The sequence below is a fragment of the Bos javanicus genome, chromosome X, assembly GCF_032452875.1.
Source record: "Bos javanicus breed banteng chromosome X, ARS-OSU_banteng_1.0, whole genome shotgun sequence".
Lineage (NCBI taxonomy): Eukaryota > Metazoa > Chordata > Mammalia > Artiodactyla > Bovidae > Bos > Bos javanicus.
In genome coordinates, this window is record NC_083897.1 from 130,413,916 (window position 1) to 130,438,178 (window position 24,263).

General features: G+C 46.8%; 1 protein-coding gene across 10 annotated transcripts in view; it reads left to right on the plus strand.

Moving 5' to 3' along the window:
* The window catches only part of SH3KBP1 (SH3 domain containing kinase binding protein 1), a 331,797-nt gene that overhangs the window by 272,231 nt on the left and 35,303 nt on the right, over window positions 1-24,263 (plus strand). For all 10 annotated transcript variants that reach the window (XM_061407992.1, XM_061407995.1, XM_061407987.1 and 7 more), the window contains 3 exons: window positions 6,202-6,253; window positions 8,924-9,004; window positions 11,787-11,946. In XM_061407992.1, coding sequence (XP_061263976.1) covers window positions 6,202-6,253; window positions 8,924-9,004; window positions 11,787-11,946 — 293 coding nt within the window. The remainder of the gene's footprint in view (window positions 1-6,201; window positions 6,254-8,923; window positions 9,005-11,786; window positions 11,947-24,263) is intronic.

The window sequence follows — 24,263 nt, forward strand, 5'->3', positions numbered from 1 at the left end:
GGAGCATGTGGGTCTGCCTGCCCTGGGCATTTGCTCCCTGTGGGCCTGATTCCTTAAAATCCAGATTCTATAGGAAACCACATTTGTTTGGTACTTTCCAGGAGAGCACAGAATGAAAGGAAAAGGAACTAGTTATTTTCACAAAGGGTCTTATAGTTGTAGCTTGAGGTCCCTCAGGCACCAGGGGGTAGGGTGAGCCAAGGGAACTGGGTGTTAAGTTCAGTTCAGCAAAGCCTAGATGATGCTGGTGAGAGCCCCACACCTGTGGCTCCAGCAGCTCTCCATTTTTCTCTGTTTTCATGGCTGCGGATACTTCCCATCCATCATCCATCTTTGGACACACAGCGGTACAATCAAGTGCGTTTCCCACCGTCTCCATTACAATTGAGTGCCAACCTTAAGATGGTTTGGTGGGAGTTTTGTAGGTTTCAAAGTTTTATAGGAAAGGATCTCTCTTGCTTGATTCACATGATGACTCATCCTCTCTAGGTGACTTTGGTGGTTTAACTTGGACCACATTCTCTTTACCAAGTTCTCAGGAGGCCCCTTACCTTAGCCCCCGTCATCTGATAATCTAATTTACAACACTATCCTTGGCCAGAATTTTCTTTATTCCTAGTCATGAGCTTCATCCTTTTGAGAACCACTATCCTTTCTAATTTCTGAAGTTGCCCAATGAATTCTTTCCTTCTTTTTAGTCTTCCAAAAAGAAATATGTGCTTATTAATAAGCAGCATGATGAATAAAACTTGCCTTTGACATTATTTGTCTGTACATTTGATTTTCTGGGTAATTTTGCCTGCAGAGATGGGGATCATTGAAGTGCTGATGTTGCCCCAGTGATAATGATGGCCTAATGACAGAGCACCAGCTGAGTTTCTCTGACATGGCCTGGGTGGCACCCCTCTTCCTCTCTTTTGGTACTTACAGCTTTTGTTTTTCCAGCTGAGCAGCTCATTTAGTATACTCTTGCCTGAAGTGATTCTTTCTCATCATGCCATCTGAACTATAATCTCTTTGAAGACAGACCCTGTGTCCCAAGCTTCACCTTCATAGGGTCTAACAGTATGTGTCTTAGTCAAGTCAGGCTGCTATAACAGATACCATAGACTAGGTTTATAAACAACAGAAATTCATTTCTCACAGTTCTGGAGGCTAGGAAGTCCAAGATTTGGCATCTGTTGAGGGCTCTCTTCCTGGTTCATAGATAACTGTCTTCTTGCTGTGTCCTCGTGTGGTGAAAGGGGTGAGGGAGCTTTCTGGGGTCTACTTTTTAAGGGCACTAATCTCATTCATGAGAGCTCCACCCTCATGACCAATCTCTTCCCAAAGGCCACATCCCCAAATACCACCACACTGGGGGGTAGGTTTCAGCAGAAGAATTTTGCGTTCATTCAATGGGCAAATATTCAGTCCTTAGGAGCATGGTTAATATACATTTGGCACTAAGGAATGCCTTGTCATTTGGTCACTTGGTGACAAGGTGTACCTTCCCTTCCTTCTGCCCCATTGTCCTCCTAGCTGCTCTCCGTGATAGTATGAAAGAGGAGGAAGAGTAGAGGGAGGGGCAGGAAAAGCCAGGTCCCTTGTCAGATTTCTCTTTTCCATACAAAGCGGGGTCCAGATCCACCATGCAGTTGTGAGGTCTGGCCATGGAATCAAAGCATCACTTTCAAGGTGGGATAAATAGAGTAAGGAGGCAAGCCAAGGGGTTGAATTGAGAGCACCTTAAGGAGAAACCGAACACCAAAGCCTGGGTGACTACCCAGCAGGCCGACAATCTGGATGAGCCCAGCCAAGAGGCAGACTGTGGATATAGGCCACCGGCCCAGAGCCCAAGAAGAGGAAACTCGAGAGAGACCCTCCCAAAAGCAGGTTTTGTGGTAGCTCTCGGGATCTCCTGTGGGCGGAACCCTGTAGGATACAGAGGGGCATAGCCCCAGATGCACTCTTCAAAGTGTTGTCAATCCACCAGGGAAAGGAGAGGAAAGGGCAGAGTGGAGGCTTCTATGTGTTTCTAGAGCCATGAGGGTTACCCTGATCAGGAGCTGTGTGTTTGTGTCCCCTGTCCAGCCTTACATGTAGACACCTCCAGAAAACTTAGCCAGGGGCCTGGAGGAGGGTTTCCTTCAGTCTCAAAGTCAGGCTGAAATTGGCTTCCACGACCTTACCATCTCCCGCTGACAAAGGGCCCTGAAGGGCACCCAGCCATCAGGAGTCCACTCCTCTGGTTACTTTCAGCAAGTCATGTGTCTGGGGCCAGAACTCTGAAGACAAACTGGCTTGTGAAGCATAGTGACAAATCACAGTTCTTGTCCAGGAGGATGGTTGGGACTGGCCAGACTTGCCACACAAAGGCAGAATCAGTGATGAAATCCTTCAGCAGGAAGCAAAACTTGCCTTCCTGCTGTCTTCACTCCAGAACACCCAAATCTGTTTCCTTCCTGGTCATAATAGGAAGAAATGAAATCTGGTTCAAATATCCTTTGAAGGATGGTGTTTGCTTCTGTGTCCAAGCCACAGATCTCCACACAGGGAGGCACACACACACATGGGCCTGTATGCTCTGCACATATGAAGATCAGGAAAGGCATTCTTCTCTCCTGGAAATTAGAAGATGTTGGCTCATTGACTTTCTGAGGAATATTTTCACGTTGGTTCTTTTTTTAATGAAGTGCCACAGTCTGGACAATGAGAGATTTATTTTAGCTCCTGTTAACATGGCTGTTAACGTGGCCCCTCTGGGCCTGAGTTTCCTCAGCCTAAAGGAGACCTTCAGATCACTCAGAGCTCTGACATCCTCTGTTCTTAGCACCAACCTGCCAGTTGAGCAGGATGACACCACCTGGGCTTGGAGCTGGAATGTTTTATTTTCACTATGGAGGGAGGAGAATAAATAGAACAAGTGCCTCTAAAAAACTCATGACTTAAAATACTTGACTGAGTTGAAAGGCTGTTTCTGTCTGTGCACCTACAGGAGCTACTTAATGCTGGTAAACTCAATAGAGAAAGCACTGACCTACTGCTTATCCTGGAAAATCAATTATGTGACACGCTTATGTCTTCTTATTTGAGAATCATGAACTCTTGTGATGGATTTTCTACTACCACCAATGTACCCTTCTCGGTTCTCACTGCCCTGTCTTCTTGTGGCATTCAAAGAAAACATCGTTGTCAGCTCACATGAATACTTTATTCATCATTTGGGGGGGGCAGTCTAGAGCTACACGGAACCCTGGTTTTGTTTAGAATTAGCTTCAGAAACATCCCTTTTGAAAAAAATGTGGCATCATTTCTCATGTAAGGAGGCAAGAAGGCTAAGTTTGATGGAATCAGGGAGTGAAGTCAATCAAAGGGGAAAAAAACAGGACAACTTGTAAACCTCCTCTGCTACTAAGCAAAGCAGGCACCTGGCCAGCGTCAATCAGGCTTGGTGGATACAAGACAGACAGCTCACCAACTGCTCCTTCCTTTCCAAACTGCCCCACCTGCCTCTGCAGCTGCCAGGGTTCCTGATACCACCTTACACCCCTGTCTCCTTCCTCTGCCCTCCGAGCAGGCACTTGGCATGACTTGCTCTCCACACACTGTCAGGGAGCACAGTCCTTCCTGTCTCCTCTCTTGGTGTCCCTCTGCCCTGCCCTGTCACATTTCATGTGTCTGTTCCATGCCAAATCTGACACAACACTAAGGGTTTCTTTTTCATTTGCACAGTAATCTTGGAAAATATGACTTGTAATTGTCTTTTTTTATCTGAGGCCCTGTGGTTTGAGGCCAGGTCGCTGGGGGAACGGCCTCAGCAAGAGGAGGCTCATGCAAAATTGGTTAGACAAATGTTCCAACAACTGAGAGTGAGGAAGCCGTTCAGGGGGTGGGCATGGTTGGGGCTGGGCTGGGAAGAATTGGGCCAGAGGGTGTTGGCAGTTTCGTACATAAGAAATGACTCTGATCCGGAGGTAAAGGAAGGTTAATTGGCAGGGTTTCAATGATAAGTTCATTCGGTAAACACATATCTGTCCCCAGTCTCATTTCTACAGAGACAGAGAAGGAGGGGAAAGAGCCAGGGTAGAGAACTGGAGGGGGCTGGCAACAGGGGAGAGAGCAGTAAGCCCTGGCAATGGAACACATTGGACTGGTGGAGGGCCTGCCCCCATGCAGAGGGGACCTTGCAGGATCCTTCTTTCTTTATTTTTATAATGAAGTTTGGACGCATGTAGACAGTACAGAAAAATATTAAGGAAGCACACATATGCACTCATAATCCTACAAGAGATCAGCATTATAGATTTCTGTCTTTCCAGTCTTTTTCACATTCTGAATGCATTGTAACATAGTTGAGCTCATACTCTAGCTGCAATTCGATACCCCTTTTTCCCTCCTTAATGTTAACATATGACAGTTCCTTGTGCTTTTGTAAACTCTGTGTGGTTTATGGCCGTGAGATGGTTTGTCTGTGGATGCCCTCTGGCAGCATGGCCGCTGCACAGGGGTTAAGAGCACGCCTACAAGACAGATAGCCCTGGCCTAGGCTCTTGGCCCCCTGTCCCGTTTACTAGCCTGGTGACTTTGGGAAATGACTTTATCTCTTGCAGCCTCAATTATATCATCTGAAAAATGGGCATGATAATATCACTCCTTTCAGAGTTGTCATGAGGCTTGGATGAGATGGTGCTTACTGATTCTCTCCATTTGTGAAACCACCTCCTCCTAAGAGGGAAGTAATAATATTATCTCCATTTTACAGATGGGAGCTTTCATCTAGGTGAGGTCACTTGCCCAGAGTCCACAGGTAAAAATGGAAAGAACCAAGCTGTGTAATGACGGCCACATTCTGAAGCCCTGCCTCTTGCCCACCATGTTATACTCTTACTTGGGGTCACTTGGCCAAATCACCCTGCTCATAGAGCAGAGCTGAAATTTCATATCCAGAGCCTGCATACTGTGATATGCCCTGAGATAGTTCTTTGTGGGTCTCGTATTCTGTAGGTTTTACTGAAAAGCATCTCTTCCTGTGCCCTGGTACTGCATCAGGAACCGGGAGGCACAGGTGGGTTGGGCACTTTGGCTGGTCACAGTAGTGCTTTTTCAGCATGCAGAAGAGTCTGTGGAGCTTTTTAAAAATCACAAGTATATGATAGCCAGAGAGGGCCAGGAGAAGTATCAGCAGCAACACGGATCATATACTCAAACCTTCCCCAAGTCCATCTTTCCTTAATGATGTTTTTTCAAAAGCTATTCATTTACTTCTTTATTTGGCTGGTCCAGGTATTGGTTGTGGCATGCAGAATCATTTTAGTTGTCACATGTGGGATCTAGTTCCCTGACCAGAGAGCAAACCCAGGCCCCCTGCATTGGGAGCACGGAGTCTTAGCCACTGGACCACCAGGGAAGTCTCCCTTAATGACGTTGATAATGAGATGGTTCTCTCCTTGCCTTTGGCTCCCTTCTCCCCTGTCCAAGAATGGCGTCCAAGAATTCTGCCCTGGCTGGACTCTCAGCCCCAGGACATTTGCCAAGTCCAGCCCAACTGCCTCCGTCCTATAGCCAGCCAGTCCTGGGTGAGCCAGGAGATGCCATTGATTGCATTGCTGCTCATCCCCCTCTAGAATGATAGGGTGGGAGAGAAAAATAAATAGCAGCTGATAGGCAAAGAAACTCCGTTCCAGTGTCCAGGGTATGAATGGTCTGTGGGGGACCCTAGCAGCCTTGAGGTGAAAAGGGGCAAGAGGCTTAGAACCCTGCCCAGCCACAGGGGCTCCTCAGCCTGCATTTTGTTGCAGGTCCCACAGCCAGAGCCCATCTAATTTAGAGCCATTCCCAGTGACTCTTTCTGAATCGCTTGGTTATTCAGCAGATTAAATCTTAATTGCAAATGCGGTTTCAGCGTAGGAGTACCATTGTGCTTGCTGGTTTCAGGCCATTTTTGCTGAGCCGTGCTTTTCCAGAAGGCTGTTACAAATTTAGAAAGGGGGAAATGGTATTTCATTTGTCCATCAGAGCTTTGTTTTGCAGACTGGATTTATTTTAGTGTTTGTTTAAAGGTGCCAAAACCTGACATCCCTGGAGAGAGAATTGCTCAATTTTTTGGAGAGCTTCTTTGGACTGTCCAAGCTACATCTAGAAAACACTGTCTGTGGTCCTTATGTGAGAGGCCAGGCTTGCCAACAATCTCATGTGGTATCATTTTCATTTATTTTTCAGAGACCCAAGAAGCCACCTCCTCCCTCGGCTCCCGTGATCAAGCAAGGGGCAGGTAATGTACCTCTCGCTTCTGTCAACACACTATCTTTCTGTTTCTGTATGTTTACAGCATCCTGGGTAGAGCTCAAGAGCTTTAGATTCAAAGGCCACAGATGACCAAATTGGGAAGTAATGATTTGGTCTCAACAGGCAGGTTTTAAATACACTCCTGTTTTTCCTAAACAAGCAAATGTGTCATTAAAATGTATCCCCAATACAGCAACTACAGCAACAGAATCTAGCTTTCAAAGAGAATGACTGGAAAGACTTTGTTTTGGAATCAGCCAGCTTTGTTTGCTTTTTTTAAAAAATAAAAATAAACCACTTTTGTGGCCAGAAGAACTAGCTGTGTGCTTTGCCCGTGTCTGCCCATTGAGGGTCAGCCTGGGAAGAACTGCTTCCCATGGGTCATGGCGTCCCTGTGCATGGATGGCAGTGCTGAATTTTCAGTTTCTGTCCTGTGCGGTTAACCAAAATTTGTACTTACTTCACTTGCCCCCAACAACAAAAAAGTGTTTTTTTTCTAGCAATACTTTCCCTCATGACTCTTTTCTCATCTGGAAAAGAGTCCAGTTAATTCACTTTTTCTGTGGGCTTCAGATATTAAGGTTGAATAATATAGAAAGACTTGACGTTGTTCAACACTTGGTAACTCATTGTACACTGACGTCTCATACATAAAGATGAGCATTCCTAGTTCCTGGAAGAACTGCTCTTTAACATGGTTAGAAACACAGTTTAGGGAGAAATTCCTCCATGCATAGCTAGTTAAGTGGCATTTAAAAAAATTAACTCAAACTGAAGAAGAGCAGGGGTGTTTTTAATTCTGCAGTTACGATATTCTAATATAGCATTTAAAGTATGAATACATTTCCCGATTGGTTTATTCAACCCACTTGTTAGGAGTGATTTTTTTCTTCTGGCCCATCCTGTTGGGGGTAAAAATCAGCTTGACCTCACATTCCTTTCCCATTCCCTTTGGCATAGTTGAGAATTACAGAGATTAAGCCCCAAAATGGGATGTTAATTGCATCTCCTGCTCAGCCCCCATCCTTGTTTGTGTTGAGCAGTTTAACTTTGCCACCTAGTGGTTCTGGCTGGATAAATATTTTATTTTGCTGAGATGAAAGCAGGCTCTTGATTGGCTTTTTTCTGAAGACCCTTTTCCCTAGACGCCTGAGTGACGGGTTATGGAGACCAAGGAGGTGAGTTGAGTGGTCCCAGGCTCAGGTGGCCTGGAATGTCATTAGGGTTGGATTCTTCATGGGAATAGGACTGTCCATTCCTCCTGTGTCTCTCAGAATGGTGCTGAACTTCTTCATTAGCCTTAGGAGACCAGATTGTAGCATGGTAGGAAAATTATTATCCTTTTAAAACAGTTCTACCAAAGGTTGTACTGGATCTCTAGGGGTAAAGCATGATTGGCGTTTAATCTTCCTCGATGACTACTACTGTTCTTTTATCCTCCTGTATAATCTTGGATGCTGCTTTGTGACAGGGACATAGATATTCCTCTTTTCTTTCTCATTATATTTCCTTGTGTTTGGTTATTTGACAACAAAAAAATCAGGTACAGAACTGATAGAAATCAGATCCAGTGTTTAATTTGTCATGAGTCATTAAAGAGATTAGGTAAAGTGTGTGTTCAGGGGACTCATTAAGTTCTTTTGGCCTCTTATGCCGTGTGATTGAAATTTTAGTACCAAGCACCCATCTATAGGGTTGGTCATATAAGGGATTTGTCAATCACTCAACCAAGTCCATAAATCAGAGGAGTACTTGTGATGGGTTTCATGCTTCAGCTATTTTCCAAGTGTTCTTATGAACCTGAGGGCACTGACGATGATGAAGGCCCCAGGCGAGGGAGCAGCTACAGTCCATGTGCGTGAAGAGGAAGTGTAAATTGTCCTGTTTGGGAAAATGTGGTACTTGAGGAATTCAGATGCAAAGGACCTAGGGAAAACCAATTTTTTTCGTTATATCCCACCACTTAAAGGGATGTTCAAGAGGCCCAGACAACAGTTATAAAATAAGTCAGAGGGATGTAATATACAGCACAAGAAATATAGTCAATATTTTAATAACATTATATGGGGTGTAGTGAACAAAAATATTAAATCACTATGTTGTACACCTGAAACTATTGGATTGGCCAAAAGATTCATTCAAGTTTTTCCATAAGATGTTACAGGAAAACCCAAACGAACTTTTTGTCCAACCCAATAATATAATATTGTAAGTTAACTAACCTTCAATTAAAAAAAAGAATGCATGTTCTAGTTACCATTGCTGCATAACAAACCGCTCCAAATTTGGTGGCATCAAACAATGATCATCTTATCCCATGGATTTGTTTATTGATTTATACGTATTCCCTACCCATACCACATGGTCTCCTGTGTCTACTTTGATGCTGAAGGAAGTCAGATTTAAACATCAAGAAATAGTAGTGGTGTTCTTGTAAATTAAGAATGTATAGGTAGGCAGAGTTAATGGCATATGCCAAAAGTGGCTTCTGCTCTGTTTCTAAGTAGCTTGTTTTTGCCAGATAACACCAGCCCTCAGATTAGGGGGGAAAAAATCTGTTGACTTTGCTGTACCTGATAAATATTTTAAATGCTAGTGCGTCTAATAAGTGGATAGGAAAACATTTGCTAATAATTGTTATCCTCCCCCTGCCCAGGTACCACTGAAAGAAAACATGAAATTAAAAAGATACCTCCTGAAAGACCAGAAACGCTTCCAAACAGAACAGAAGAGAAAGGTATGAAATCACGTCTTCGTTGGCACTTCTAGAACAGCAGGGGACAGAACTGTCTGTCACAGGGCTACTCCAGATTACCCACAGAATTTTCTTTTTCTTTGCAATATGCAATATGGTGATTATGGTTTTGTTTTGATCACTTTTAAATTTCCTGTATCTAAGGAAATAGGAGAGAGAGTGATTGTGGTGCTTCTTTGGGCCAGCATTTCTCATCAAATGAAAAACACCCAGATAGTCATTTAACACACTGGGGCTCTTTCATCCCAATGTTCTTGCAGTTACCGCCTTCCCCACACCAGACACTTTTCACTTTCATGCATTGGAGAAGGAAATGGCAACCCACTCCAGTGTTCTTGCCTGGAGGATCCCAGGGACGGGGAGCCTGCTGGGCTGCCGTCTCTGGGGTCGCACAGAGTCAGACACGACTGAAGTGACTTAGCAGCAGCAGCCACACCAGCAGCAACCTGAAGTCAGGATGCCGAGTGTGAGTCCCCCGAGGGCCCGGATGTACCTGCCACGTTTTCTGGCTAGCCTAGTGCCCCAGGCGCTCATTACCTGCTGATGAGTGAGTATGGCTTAGAGAGATTCCCATCCAGACAAACGAAAGCTGTCAGTCATTGCTGGGCTTTTGACTCTGGCTACTGTATTATAGACACACGTCCCTGGTCAGGAATGTTGATGATGGGGCTGGCATGGCCAAACTGGGAGAAGCAGCCCGCTGCCCACAGTCCCCTTAAGGGGGTCAAAAATTATCATGTTCAGGGAAGTACCCTAACCTGTATCACACAGTCAGTTTTATGGCTGGGTTTGACTTCTACAGCCTGAGTGTCCCTCCCAAAGAAATCTGTATGCTGTGGAAGGACTGCTTTTATTAGGTGTCTCAAATTTGATTGATCACACATTTTATGGGAAAACTGTTAGGTTATTATTATTAACAGGAGGCAGAGCAAATTCCATTTTAAAAAGCAGTTATTTGTAAGTCACAAGAGAAATGCTGAATTAATGCACACAATTATTTGTAGGTGCTCCTGGGTGGCCTCATGAAGCTTTATTGTGAAATGTAATATTTTATATCAGTGTGCCACAAGTTTTACCAACACTGCAAGTTCTTAAGAAGTTATACGTCTTTCTTTCAGAGTGAAGAGTTAAAACTTGAGTTGTAGAAGCTCACTGTGAAGGCCAGGTCTGCATCACAGATCAGTAAAATTACTCAGCATCCGAATAGTTCTTTGATAGAAGTGTGCATGTTGTGACATAGCTAAACACCGCCTCTGTCCTCATAGGGGACATGTGGCTGCTTTTGGGCTTCTCGCCAGGCTCTGTGTTGAGGACACTGCCTGCTCTGTTCCATGCTGACTAGCATATGGCCTTGGCTTACATGTGAACAGCCACCCTAGTTGGCTGGCCAAATGGCCGCACACTTCTGCTTCCTTCCCCTCTCATAATGCCTTGCTCTAGGCCGCAGTGGGTCAGGGTGAAGACGCTCTGGTCCAAAGCCACAGGGAAGCTGGTGAACCAGCCCCACCTTGAGACTCGACCTCGCTAGTAGGTGGGCACAAACCCTCTCTCCCATTCGTTCTGTAGGCTGCCAGAGTGCCCGTCCCTCCCAGCAGGAGGAATCTCCGCTCCTTTGTATTTTAGCAAAGCCCTTCTTCCTCTGGTCCCTGAGGACCAGGAAGAGTTCCTAGCAATCCACACTCCCTTACTGAACTTTTGTGGGGCTGAGCACAGTGATGTCTGTATGATACCTGGTGGGCTTTTTAAAGCTTTGCCAGTTGTCCAGGTCGCCCAAACGACGTGAGTTTGTGTCTGCAAGTAACACGTGTTCAGGGTTCCAGCTTCCGAGTGAACACAGCAATGCTGCCAGTCCCCCAACAGGCAGCTCTCTGAAGCCCTGTCTTTACAGAGAAGCACGTGGGTGTGGGCTCTTCATAGCACACACAGGGCAAGGTGAATCTGGGACAGAATACAGGAAGCTGCCACCAAACTCTGCCCAGTTTGGCCACTAGATCTGGCGTAACTTCATTCTAATAGCTATGAAGCCCCAAACCCTCAGAAACTGATTACCTGTGAAGTCCCAGTTTACCTTCCAAGGTGAAACTGTGCACAGAGAGAATCCAGACTCAGTTGTTGTTTTCTGAAATGCTCCCTTGTTATTGGTTCCTGGCACTCTACACAGGCTGACCTGGGAGGAGACAGGCCTTTTTCTTCCCCACACCCTACAGGTCCCGCTGGTCATTGACCAAACCCATCAGCCATTTACCAGGCGCATGTTCAGTGCCAGGCCCCATGCAGGTCCTAGACAGATGCCCTTGGGGGCTGACCGCCTGCCGGCTGGGCCAAGCATACAGACACCCACAAAGTATTCAAGTGGAGCTTGTTTATAAAGGGCTGTCCTTCATGGCTCAGGAAAGGGAGTAGTAGGAAAGTGTGCCTCTGAGGGTGGGTCCAGCTGTTGAGAAAGGAACATGATGGTGTGACATTGCAGTCTGGGAAAATGTGAGTAGGCCCAGTGAAGTGTGAGTGGGAGTTTTCCAAGGCTGGGCAGGGACTGGAAGGACCCTCGGCCAGAGGGACCAGCATGAGTAAAGGCGAGCAGTGGCCTGTGATTCTCTAGGACTTTTTCTAACTTGACCAAGAACAGATGATGCTCTTTGCTTCCATCCTCACCTTGGCAAACAGCATCAGTGTTTTGTTTTGTTTTGTTTTAAGCAAGAAGCACACAGTCTTCGGTACTGTCCCTTACATGAGTTCTCTCTGTCTTCCTTATGCTTCCTTAAAGAAAGACCAGAGAGAGAGCCAAAACTGGATTTACAGAAGCCTTCTGTTCCTGCCATACCACCCAAAAAGCCACGGCCACCCAAGACCAATTCTCTCAGCAGACCAGGCGCGCTACCCCCGAGGAGGCCAGAGCGGCCCGTGGGTCCCCTGACCCACACCAGGTACTGCACTGCTCTTGATGCCGAGGGTGGGAGTGGGGTGGGGCAACCAGAGGACACTGGACTCCGGCCACTTGGGTCCTTGCTCCTCTGCTTGGGAAGAAGTGGGAGCGAGGCTGGGAGGCACAGCCTGGGTTTCAGGATTACAGATGAGAATCCAGGTCCTGGCATCTTGGCCCTGCTCACGTGTGGGAATTCCCTATGCACCCTTAGAGCAAGGCCAGCTGTTCTTCAGACCAGAAGTGCTAGAGGTGGCCTGCCTTCACCCCTGGAGGTCCTCTCACTGGCTGCTCCATCCCTGAGCCTCTCCCTGCTCTGTGGCGCCTCCCTCCGCAATCCCAGGTTCCCCCTGCCCTTGGCTGCACAGCCATATTGTGGGCCCCAGGACATGGTCTGGCAAAGATTGCCTTAGTGTTCATGTCTGTGGACTGTGAGACCCTCAAAGGCAAGGGGCATGCTTCATTCAGGCATGAGTTCTGACATGGGCCTGGCAAAACGCAAATGTGTTCTGCTGCTGACTGTTAGTGATATGATAGGATTAGAGTTGGACATTGTGCCTTCCAGACCCGAGATGCCTACCACAAGGAACAAGGGAGTGTTGCATTCTCTCCACAAGTTCATTGCTGGAGCTTTCTACTGTTACTTGCACATTCTACGTGTTGATGTGATATACTGGAGCAAGTCGGTGGCTTAGAGTTCTTTATGTGGACCTGTCAACACATGGTCACTCACCGAATTTTTGTTCTTGTGAGCTAAGTTTGCACGTGGAGAATCTCGTGGGGCTTCGGTGCCCTTGTGCTGAGGTCAGGCAGGCTTCCGGGCCCATGTCATGGGAAGAGGGCAGCCTCAGCAGGTCACTGCCCCTGACCTCTCACTCTCCCTGTCTGTAGATTGCGGGGATCATGGAATGCATCTGAAAGGATGGAAGGATATAATTCCCAAGTATGTAGCCCTAGGGCTATAAATCAGTTTCACTTCCACTGTCATATTTATGATTGTGTATCAAACTGGAACAAAAATAGCTCACTTTACATTTTAGAAAAAAGGTTCAACCGTGGTAAAATACACACAATACATGATTATCTCAGGTGTGTGAGCCCATTGGAGGAGTGGCTGGCTCCCCATGACATTTGGCAGGTGTCCCCCAAGATCCAGTGAAACAACTGCCCCCTATGATGTCCTGGGGGGAAACTAATGGGACCAGGGCCACTGTTGAGTTGGTCAGGCTCCTACGTGCTGTCCTCTTCTGCCGACTGACATGCACACCACGAGGCCACTTGACAGCCACAGTGACCTGAGCAAGGGCCGCTTCAGTAGCGTGGTTGGCCCACGCACTTCAGAAGGAAAGGGGTATGTATGTGAACATTAAGTGCTTCTGAAGAGAATATGTGCTCCACACTCAGGGAGGGTGGACCAGCAGAGGTCATACATTTGTGGTGGTGAAAGGAGAACAGAAGCCATGCTTTGCCAAATTCTTACAGCCTTCCAGGGACCACAGGCGTTTCAGTGAAGTCAATAACGATTTCCGGAATACTCCTGCCAATCTCTCTAATGATCTGATCTGAAGAGAAGTGCAATTCCAGTAGCTTCTGCGCCTTCGAAGGTTGCTCTCAACTGTCTTGTTAGGAGATAGGTGTGGGCCTTGTGGGCCATCGATTAGACCTCCAGGGAAAGTGGGCCTGAATGATAACTACCAGTCCTCTGGGCTCACAGAGGCCCCACTTCCCCGCCACCTCTGCTTAGCTCTTCCCTTCCCCCCAGCTCTTGCAGCATCCAGTTGTGGGTCAGAAGGACGAGCCACTGAGGAAGATGCACGAGAGGGGTTTAGACAGAGGCCGGTGGGAAGCATAGCTGTTGTTGACCTCATGTGTGACGTCTGAGCAGCCTGAGAGAGGATGAGTGGGCAGCCCCCGACCTCCCAAACCCCCAGGGCACTGGTTTGCAGAAAGGAGGGAGCGGGAGGCAAGCTCCAGGCTTCCTTCCTGCCAGCCCCAGGAAGTGACAGAGCTGGACAAGGAGGAGCTGGTACCTGCTCTGGCCCCTTGCTCAGCCAGTTGGAGGGAGAACAGTGCCCACTCCCACTCGGTGGTTCTCAAACTTGAGTGTGCATCAGGGTCACCTGGAGAACTCATTTGCACACATTAATGGATGCCACCCCACAGATGCGGTTGGTCTAGGGGAGGTCTGGGAATTGACATCTCTAACAAGCTCCCTAGTGATGCTGACACCGCCAGCCCACATCCACGCTGTGAGAACCTCTGGTCTGCATTCCCCTGGGTTTTTGGTGGCACCTCCTCCCTTCCCGGTCTGCCTCTCCTGCACCCGTTAGTGCTCCCCAGCTGTCCAGTTAGCATGCCCCTCTTCTGGAAGCCTTCCCTCATCCCTCACAGTTGCTTTCTCCTTGAAACGCCTGACACCCCATGTGGAGCCTGGTGCAGGGCCCCCTGCTCTGCCACTTGGGATGTTCACACCCCCGGACTCCTTCCCCAGATTTAAAGCGGATCAAGAATGTGTTTTGTCATCTCCACATGCTTTACAGGGCTGAGCATATGGTAGTGGCTCATTTAATACACTTGTTGAATGCCCTGGTTCCGAAAAGGGGGGGAGGTGCCAGTGCTTTCATTTTGTTCACTTTGGCTTTCCTGTACAAGCTCTCTAGCAGTCATGTCTGATGTTCCAGGTCACCTTGCATGCCATGGATTTCAACATAACAAAATTTAAGAAGATTGAAGAAAGGCTCACTGTTTCTCAGTATCTCACACGCTTCATATTTTTTGCTAAGCACTTATGTTAGACAACCAACCCATACTGGTTTATGAACTTGTTTTGCTCTGCCAAATGAGTTGACTCAGGGATGTTCATGTCAAGTAGTTTTGTGTTGGTGGTCCTCCAGAGAAGGGGTATTGTCTGCTGTGCAAACCCAAATCCTCGCCGGGATTTACCTGACGGGATGGGTGGACGGGCGGATGGATGGACGGCTGGGTGAACACATGGATGCACAATCACCATTTGCTGTTCTTACTGAAGTGAGACATGAGGCGTTGCCTGCCACTCCAGCTGCAGTGTCTGGGCTTAGCTTCTTCTCACCTGCCAGAAAGCTCGCCGCCAAATGTGGCTTCCAGAAGAGATCAATTTCCTTCTATTTAAACAGGAACTAGCACCTTTTAGAAAAAGGAATATATAAGTTCGGTAAGAAAGGAGTCGTCTTTATTTTTTTTTTTAATTTTTTTTCCCAACTACAATTTTATTTTATTTTTAAACTTTACAAAATTGTATTAGTTTTGCCAAATATCAAAATGAATCTGCCACAGGTATACATGTGTTCCCCATCCTGAACCCTCCTCCCTTCTCCCTCGCCATACCATCCCTCTGGGTTGTCCCAGTGCACTAGCCCCAAGCATCCAGTATCGTGCATTGAACCTGGACTGGTAACTCGTTTCATACATGATATTTTACATGGTTCAATGCCATTCTCCCAAATCTCCCCACCCTCTCCCTCTCCCACAGAGTCCATAAGACTGTTCTATACATCAGTGTCTCTTTTGCTGTCTCGTACACTGGGTTATTGTTACCATCTTTCTAAATTCCATATATATGCGTTAGTATACTGTATTGGAGTCGTCTTTAGATGCATTCACTTAACAGGAATGGATTGAAGGACGTCTGTGTACCAGATCACGGGCTTCAGGAATCTTATCTAAGGGAACTGGGACACCAGCGTGATTTGGAGTCCGTCTGAGCAAGTAGCAGCCTTCCATTAACATACTTCTAAACAGTAAATGTAGGTAGAAATGTAACAGAAAAAAGAGACTGTTTCAAAAAAAGTCAATAACAGAGTTAATTTACAAATCGAATGATGACAGGAGATCCCCCTGGGTCCTAAGTGCCTCTTTGTTTGGAAGTCTGTGCTTTGGGGATGTGTCAGTTATTATCTCACAGCGTGAAAACAGTGTCTGCTAGTCTCATCCAGCCCACCATGTAACTAAGGCAGTCATCCAAAGAGCCTTCTGCCTACATCTATCTTCATACTTGAAAAGAGCCTACTTACTTTTTTGATATTTGATCATCAAGGTATTTCAAATGACAGAGTATACCTAAACCTTTTTGTATGTGTGTTGTATACACACAAATGAACATGTGATGTTGTACATCTCACAATGTGTAGTGTCGATTTAATAAAGATAGGGTCAGAAACCCCCATGAGAAGAGGTCTTGAACTTGAGAGAAGGGACCAAAAGGAAAAAAAAAAAAAAAGGAAAATCCAAGGAAAAGCTGGAAAGAAGCAGGCTGTCCTGAGCTCTAGGAGTCTGTTGCAGTGGGAGGCAGTGAGCCAGAACCTGAGCAGCAGAGCAGGTGTGTGCCTTCAAAAGAAAATAAACCCCAGAGGGAAAGAGGTAGATGCAGGCTGGATAGACCAGAACAGCTTTGTTAATCTTCCCAAACATGGACACCCCAAGTTGTAATAACCCATCATTTTCTTCCCAAAGAACAGGCAAGTGGGAGTAAGACCTTTAGTCTGCGTTGCCAGGGAGCTATGCTGGTTGTCTGGGGCAGCATAGGGAATGGGGGGCTGGGGGGACGGAACTTGAGTGATAGGGGCTCTGGGATGGAGGGAAAAGAAGTAAAGCCAAAAGAAGTAGGAGTCTGTGAGATGAGCAGGGATGGAGTGGGAGCTGGAAGTGGAGAAAGTTGATGATCAGAGGTACTAGAGATGCTGGTCAGAAAGAGGAGATTGGTGTTCACAACTTCAGAGGTGGAGGGGGTCTGAAGATGGACATATCCACAGAGGGAAGGGCCCTGAATGTGGGTGGCTGAGGGTGAATGAAGGTTGTAAGTGCTGAAGGGACCAGGGGAAGGAGGAGGGGAATGGATTGCCTATATGGCTGTCACAGGCTCAGGAAGATGGCAAGAGCTGAAGTGAGATGAGGCTGATGTTCTCAAAGCCAGTATCCTCCGAGGTGGATGTCAGTGCATTCTGGGAGTTGATGACAGTCAGTCATGAGAAAGTTTCAGTAGTCAGAGTGGTAGCAGGCCATTAAGTCAAGAAGTTTTTAGGTGGCTGGAGTTGGTTACTGTGGCTCAAGCACCGCAAAAGGCACTGTCCCCTGGCTTCAGATGTGGAGGCCTGTGTCAGAGGAGGAATCTGAGTGAGAATACTGGCAGTCAGGTCTTGGATACCAGGCTGTGGGCATGAGGCCTGGTGGTTTCCCAGACCTGTGCTTCTTGGAAATGGTCTTAAATACACCAGGTGCCTTTCTCATGGAAGGCTGAAGGCTGTGTGGAGTCTCCTGGAACAGGGAACAGGTGTGAGGGACCGTGGAGTTGTACATTTTTCCCTCATAATGAAGAGGGATCTCTGAATATCAGAGAAACCCCGGGAGATTAGTGACTGTTGAGTCCTGAGACATTTTAGCTTGAGGCAAAGATTAAGTAAACATTTATATGCCAAATATCCACTAAGTACTTAGGGAAGGGCAGATGTCTCTCTGGAGACCAACTTGCCCACACAGAAATTAATTTTTCTTTAGATTTATGCAGGCATCCAGGCTGCTTCAAGCCCCTTGGGATACAAATTAGCCCAAAGTAAGCTGGTCTAGTGGTTCTATGACTTGTGTGGTCCCTGCACCCACCAAAAGAAAGCATTAAAAAAAAAAAAGACCTTTGCTCTTATTAGCTCTAAGATAATCAATCATTTAATTTTTTAAAAAAAGAGGGAAAGAAAGGGAGCCAGAGTGTACCCAAACGTTCCCTAAGCAGGCATGTAGAATGTGCACCCAGGTGGCCAGGCCACCATTTTGAGTTTGGATTGCTTGAGTATTCTAAACGTCTTTTCAGAGATTCCTAGGGATACGGCATGTGATGCTTGAGTGTTTCCCTTCTTCTCTACAAGTCAGGACCAAGATATGTCTTTGGAGAATTCAGGAGAGATCTTGGCTAGAAATTACAGAGGTAGGTGTCACTGGCTCGTAGATGGTAGTTACAGGCATGAAATGGCTATAATCACTCCAGGAGATTACAGAGAATAGGAGCAGTGGGTACAGACAGCAGTGGGGAAAATTGTTACTTATAGGGTGGAGGAAGGATGAGGAGCCGTGGGAAAGGGTGGGTGGGCGGTGTGGCCATGGAAGCTAGGAGAAGGGAGGGTGAACTGGCTACAGGCCAGTGGGTCTCACACTTGAATGTGTGTCTCCATCACCTGCAGGCTTGTTAAAATGCAGGTCGCTGCTCCCCAAGCTTCTAATTTAGGAGATCTGGGTTCAGGCCTGAGAATTTGAATGTCTAGCAAGCTCCTGGGGCTGCTGCTGCCATTGGTTTCCCACACCCACTATGAAAACTGCCACCAAAGTGAGAGCCAGGGAGACTGAAAGGCACTCGTGGCCTTTGGTCACTAGTTGGCCCTTGGTGATCCCAGTCAAGCTGATTCTGTACTAACTCAGGTTGAGTTGAAGAAATAACAGGTGGGCAACCGAGCACATGTAGACTTGTCTTGTGAGAAACTCAGCTATGGGGAAAAGATGAAAAATGGGTGCTAGACATGAACTCAGTGATAAGAGAGGAGTGTGTGTGTGTCATTCATTCATTTCAGAAATGTATCAAGTGCCTCCCCTTGACCAGGCCTTCTGGGTGGCAGTTAACTCTCGTAACCAGGCCAGACCTTCTTGCTCACCCATTGCTCCCTGGGCTTTGGAGCCAGCCCTACCAGGGTCAGAAGTCCACCCCTCTGCTTCTTTACCCTGTGGCTTTGAGTACGGTAGGCACCTCCTGAGTCTCCATTTCCATCACTACCCCCAGGGCACCTGGCTCCTCAGCTAGTGCTTGTGAGGCCCTCAGTCTATCTTTTTTCCTCGCTGAGAGAGCTCAGTGGGTAACCTTACTGGGAGAGGGGTTGCCATATGGTGATAAGCAGATCAGGCTTGGTAGCCCTGAGGGAATGGGGAAATAGGGACACCCTCAAAACTGCACAACAAGGGGTCTCCAGGGAGTAGAAGCAGAGGGAAGGCTGGGGCCCGAGGGAGGGCGGGTGATGTATGGAGCACAAGAATCCTACAGAATACTAGAGAAACACCTGGTCATCGTGTACAAATGTCTGTGCAGTATTTGCTGGCCTCATTTCATTTGTATGTATAACTCTCTCCATACATCTTTCTACCCTCACAAAGAATGAATTTTATTCCCTGCAGCAAGATCCAGCAGTAGTGTGGTTTAGCCTTAGTTCAGACTGAGCCACATTGATTTTCCTGCCAGTGATGGCCAGAGACAGGCAAGGAATCAGCAGCAGATAGTGGCACCCTGCATGGGCACAGTACTACGTGGTTCCTGTGATGCTTTTCCCATGGGCTGTTTCTTTGAACACTCTTCCTCCAAGTGACACCCACCCCCAGACTCTTCTCAGAGTTGCTTGATGATGAGAACTCCCTCCTCCAGGCATCTGAAAAGCCCCTTGCCCCTCTGAGATACCCGGCTGTGGGTCTGCAGATGAGGGCTGTGGGTGTCATTGTTCTTTGGCCTCAGGGGATATGGGGCTCGTCATGCCCTGGATGGGCTCTGGACGGAGGCCTGTTTCCACACACACTTGCAGAGTCTGCACAGAGAACAGAAATGTGGGGTAGAATTGAGCGGGCAGTGTCCCATCATCTTCCAAAGTGTCTTCACCAACTATAAATAGCCAAGCCTCTCTGTGCTCATCCAAACAGGGACACAGTGCAAGGGGAGAGCTGACAGGAAAACCACTCTGGTCCCCACTTCCTGCACCCCTGGCCTCACTGCTGCCACCATTTTGTCCTTTTCTGAAGGAAAGATTCAACCTCCCCAGGCAGGACGGGCCCAGGAAGGGCCATTATCACTGCTTTTTTTGTGAGAGAAATAGCTCTAGAAGCATCAAACATGTGCATTTTGATTATCACTGCCCCAAGGGTGGTGGGCAAAGATAGGGCTGGGTGTTAAGAAGCTTCTATCGAGTTTCAATGTGGCCATCAATTAACTGCATGATCTTGGGCTCATAGCTCCCAGCCTTGGAGCACAGCTCCCTTGTCCATAAGAAAATGGGGGCTTGAGCTGGGTAATCTCTACTCAGTTTTCATAATCAGAGCCTAAGTCTGAGATGTTATAATAAGGCAGCCTGGAAAGCAGGGGAGAGCATTCACTTCCTCTGACCTCGCATCCTCAGTGCATAATTGGACCAAGATGAAGGAGGTGAGGAGTAAGATAGAGTGATTTTGCATCAGAAGGGGCTGATAAAACAAGGTTGCGGGGTTGGAGCAAGAGAGAAGAGAGAGAATCTGCAGTCGTTTCTCTAGCAACTTCCCATCTGCCATCTGTCATCCCTGTAAGTGGCTAGACTCCCAGGCAGGATCCACCACTGACTCAATGGACATGAGTTTGAGCAAACTCCGAGAGACAGTGAAGGACAGGGAAGTCTGACACGCTGCAGTCCATGGGGTCGCAAAGAGTCGGGCATGACTGAGCAACTGAACAACAACCCAGGCAGGATGAAAGCTGGGGGGAAAATCAAAGATTGAAGGTGCCCCTCAGTGATTTTCTGAGAACAAGGGACAAGGATTTTCTGGTTCTTTTTTCTTTCCATTCTTTCCCAGCTTTTTTTCCCCCTGTAACAATTTTTAGACAGTTAAAACCCAAGCATTTACATGATAGTAATAGATCCTGCTGAGGGTCCAGAGGGGAGACTGACAAAAAGATTCATCGTCTGGACTTGGAGTCTTTCGCTTGGTAGGAATAAGTAGAGTCACTGTTTCCCTTCATCCCCACTCCCCTCTAGAAGGGTTGTGGGGTCTTTGGATGGATTTTAGCTGCTGCTGTTAGTGCTGCTGTTCATTCATTTATTTATCATACTTGTTTCCTTGCCTCGGCCTCCTGTGCACTTCAGCATCTTTTCCAGGCCACATGTCTTGGCTTAACTGTCCCAACTTGGGCTAAATTGGGCCAGGCTACTGGCTGAGCTCATGTTCTCAGGGGATGCGTATGGTGCGTCTTCCACATTTCCAACTGTTCATATGCCCCGTCTCACGTCTCGGATCTGAGGGGGAAGAACAGGCCCCTCCGGGTTCAGGTATGTGATTTTTGTTTATTATTAGCACTTTTTATCTCGGGGAGCAAAGGCAATGTCCCCAACCAGCAGTGAGCTGCAGTGACACAGGTGGCCAGGCCTCCACCCTGCCACATAGTCTCCAGGACCAGCAGGCTGAGTGAAGCAGCTCTGAGAAGTAGTCAAGAGCTTGCGCTCCAGAGTCAGAGTTAGTAGGTTCAAATCCAGATGCCACCACTCTGCTAGTTTTATAACCTTTTGTCGGCAAGTGACTTCCTCTCACTGAACCTGAGTTTCCTGCTCTATATAATGAAAAGAAGGGCCGCCCAGGTGGGCTTCTCTGGAAAGCAGCCTCTGTGGCAGTGTTTAGAATGCAAGATACGTGTAGGGGTCAGTGCCTGTGGGGAGAGAGAAGGAAGCCATGTTGGGCAGAGGGAGAAAAGTTGTGATGCTGCCTTACCAAAGCTTCGGCCAAGTCCATGGAGCTCTGGGACTAAAACAACCCCTCTGACTTGTTGATGTTCAGTTGAAATGACCGAGACTTTTTTTTAAGTTAATTTTTTAACAACAGAAGCATTTTGTATTAGGGTGTAGGCGACTAACAATGTTGTGAGTTTCAGGTGAAAAGCAAAGGGACTCAGCCATACGTATACATGTATCCATTCTCCCCCAAAACTCCCTCTGAAATGGCTGAGACTTTTATACCATGAAGCGTGGGTCACCCTCGAAAGGCCAAAGGAGGCTCCCTGCAGCTGAGGTGGTCCCTGGAGGGGCCGGCACCTCTCCTAGCAGTGGGGAGGCGGGGGGACCCACTTCACAGAATGGGGCTCTGGGTGGTGCAGCTCTCTGTCTGCCACACAGAGAAGATTCTTCAAGGGACAGTTGGGGCAGTTGAATCTTACATGGAAGGATCTCATCTTCATGCCTGGTTCATGGTAGGCAGCCACTCAAGTGTGGTACTGCTGTTAGTTCTCTGGGATTGTGGGTTACACTTAATCCTGCCGGATGTCCTTGGGCTGGTCAGCCCATTCCCTGCGATTTCAGGTCCCTGGCCAGCAAAGCATGGAGACTCTTGGTTGCTAGTTGCCTACCCAAGTCACGTGTTTTAAGTGTCCATAATCAAATCCGCTGAAGAAATACAAGAAAAATAACATTATTTTGGTTTAAAAATCAGAGTTGAGTGAGGGTCACATTCCGACATTGTTGGCTATGTGGGGATATGCCTGCTTTCTTCTATTTTCTCCTTTTATTTAACAGCCATGGGCATAGAAACTCACCATAAAAAATAATCCTCATGGGAGCTAGTAAACTACAAAAGGATGAGCTCTTTCCTCTTTTGTTGAATTTGGCAAAAAACATCCTTTTTGCCAAAATGGTGCCCATGTGTTGGGCAGACTGGAGGAGAACGGGGACCATGGAGGGCTGCAGCCTCATTGGGTGTCAGCCGCTCCAAACATGTGCTTTGGAGAATTTCAGAAATTCTGCTATTTTTCAGAACTGAAATTCATTAGCTTTGTTGTAAGCATCTATAAATACAGTGAAAGGCATTTACAAATAGACATTGTAAAACGCTTCCACACCCACAGTCTGAACACTGTCAAAACACCAGCTGCAGCTTCCCTACTTGGAAGGATCAGCACCTTTTTTAAACTGCACCTACTGTGTTTTCAAAATAGGCTTGCTTCTGGCCCTGTGTAGAAGATAATTTCAGCTGAAAGCCTGTGTCTGCTCTTGGCATGAGGGATCAGAGCTCATTTAGAGATGGGGGTGTCCCAGTCTCCTTCCTGTCAGAATATGGCAGGCACTTTAGAATCTGGGGAGGGGTCATTCACGGGTGCTGTTTCCTATTTCTTTGGGCGGACGCGTCTCATCACCTGGCCCTGTCAGTGGAGGCTTTCTAACTCTACTACCCACCCACCCCCACCACAGCTGGTTCCCAGGTGAGTTCCAGGTGTGGTCACAGGGGATCACAGAGGCCCCTGGATCCCGGAGATCCTTAAAGGTGAGTTTGTAGGTAGGGGCCAGGCAGTCTTGTCTTTTACCTAGATGATACTACTGGGGAGAAATGGGAGTGAACAGAAGCTGCCTGAATTGTATGCATCTTTTATTGAAAGTGAACTTTAAAAAAAAAAAAGAGTGAACTTTCAAAGGAAGGAAAAATTCACCTATAGGCTTATCCTGGAGACAACTGCTATTAACATTTCAAACTGTTTCTTGCCCATCTTTTTCCTATGTATGACTCGGTTTGTTTTCTATCGCTTTTACATAGGTGTGATCATACTGAATGTTGTACAACTTTATGTCTTTTGGGGAAAAGTGTGATTCTTATAAATACATAATGCATTCCCATTTCATGAAAAAAAGGCAAATGTTCATTCATTCCACAAGTATTTTTGAGTTCCTGCCGTGTACTAGGTGCTGGGCTGGTGCTAGAAATCACCCATCAGAATCCCCAGGAATAGCCATTCTTTTTTTTTTTTTTTTTTTTTTATAGCCATTCTAAATACATGTTCTTCTAGCCTTAAAATAAAAAATCCCTCTTCCTAATATATCAGAAGGGCATGTGGGTGGCTGTGAAGTAAGGTGTATGTCAATTTTAACTCGTGTTTTTTAGTTGACATTGTAACATAAGCATTTGTCCCTGTTGTCATGAACTACTTAATACATATCGTTTTAATGGTTATATCAAAGTCCATCAAATATCATAGTTTTTCAACTGTTCCCCTATTTATGAGAAATTCCAGTTCTTTTCAGTTTTCCTATTTTATAGATAATGTTGTGAGAAACATCTTGATCCACAGAACCCATTTGTGTATTTCAGACTATCTCTTTAGCATAGACCCCCAGATGAGTGTTTCAAATGCTATGAATATATACCCCATTCTGAAAAATTACTACTTTTTACCCTGCCCTGGTCCCAAAAGGCTTGGAGGTAACTTTTGAAAATGCATATAAAAGAATAAAATAGTTAAAAGGGTGACAGTAAAGTGGAAATAAGGGCAGATAATACAGCCCAAGATCAGATGAGCACAGTAATGCACATAGAGTGTTCCATGGCCCCTCGGGAGAGGCTCATGTTGGACTGGAAGCTTCCATGTGTCAGACCAAAGAGGGAAATGGTAGCTACAAGATTCACAGTTCCCAAAATGCACGAATAAGCCACGTGTTCAGAAACAGCTGAGTTGTTCTGACATACACGTGGTTCACTGATGTACAAAGTTCCTCCCCCCACCTGCACCTCCAATACCCCCACCTTTGCCCTGACCGTCTCTGCAGT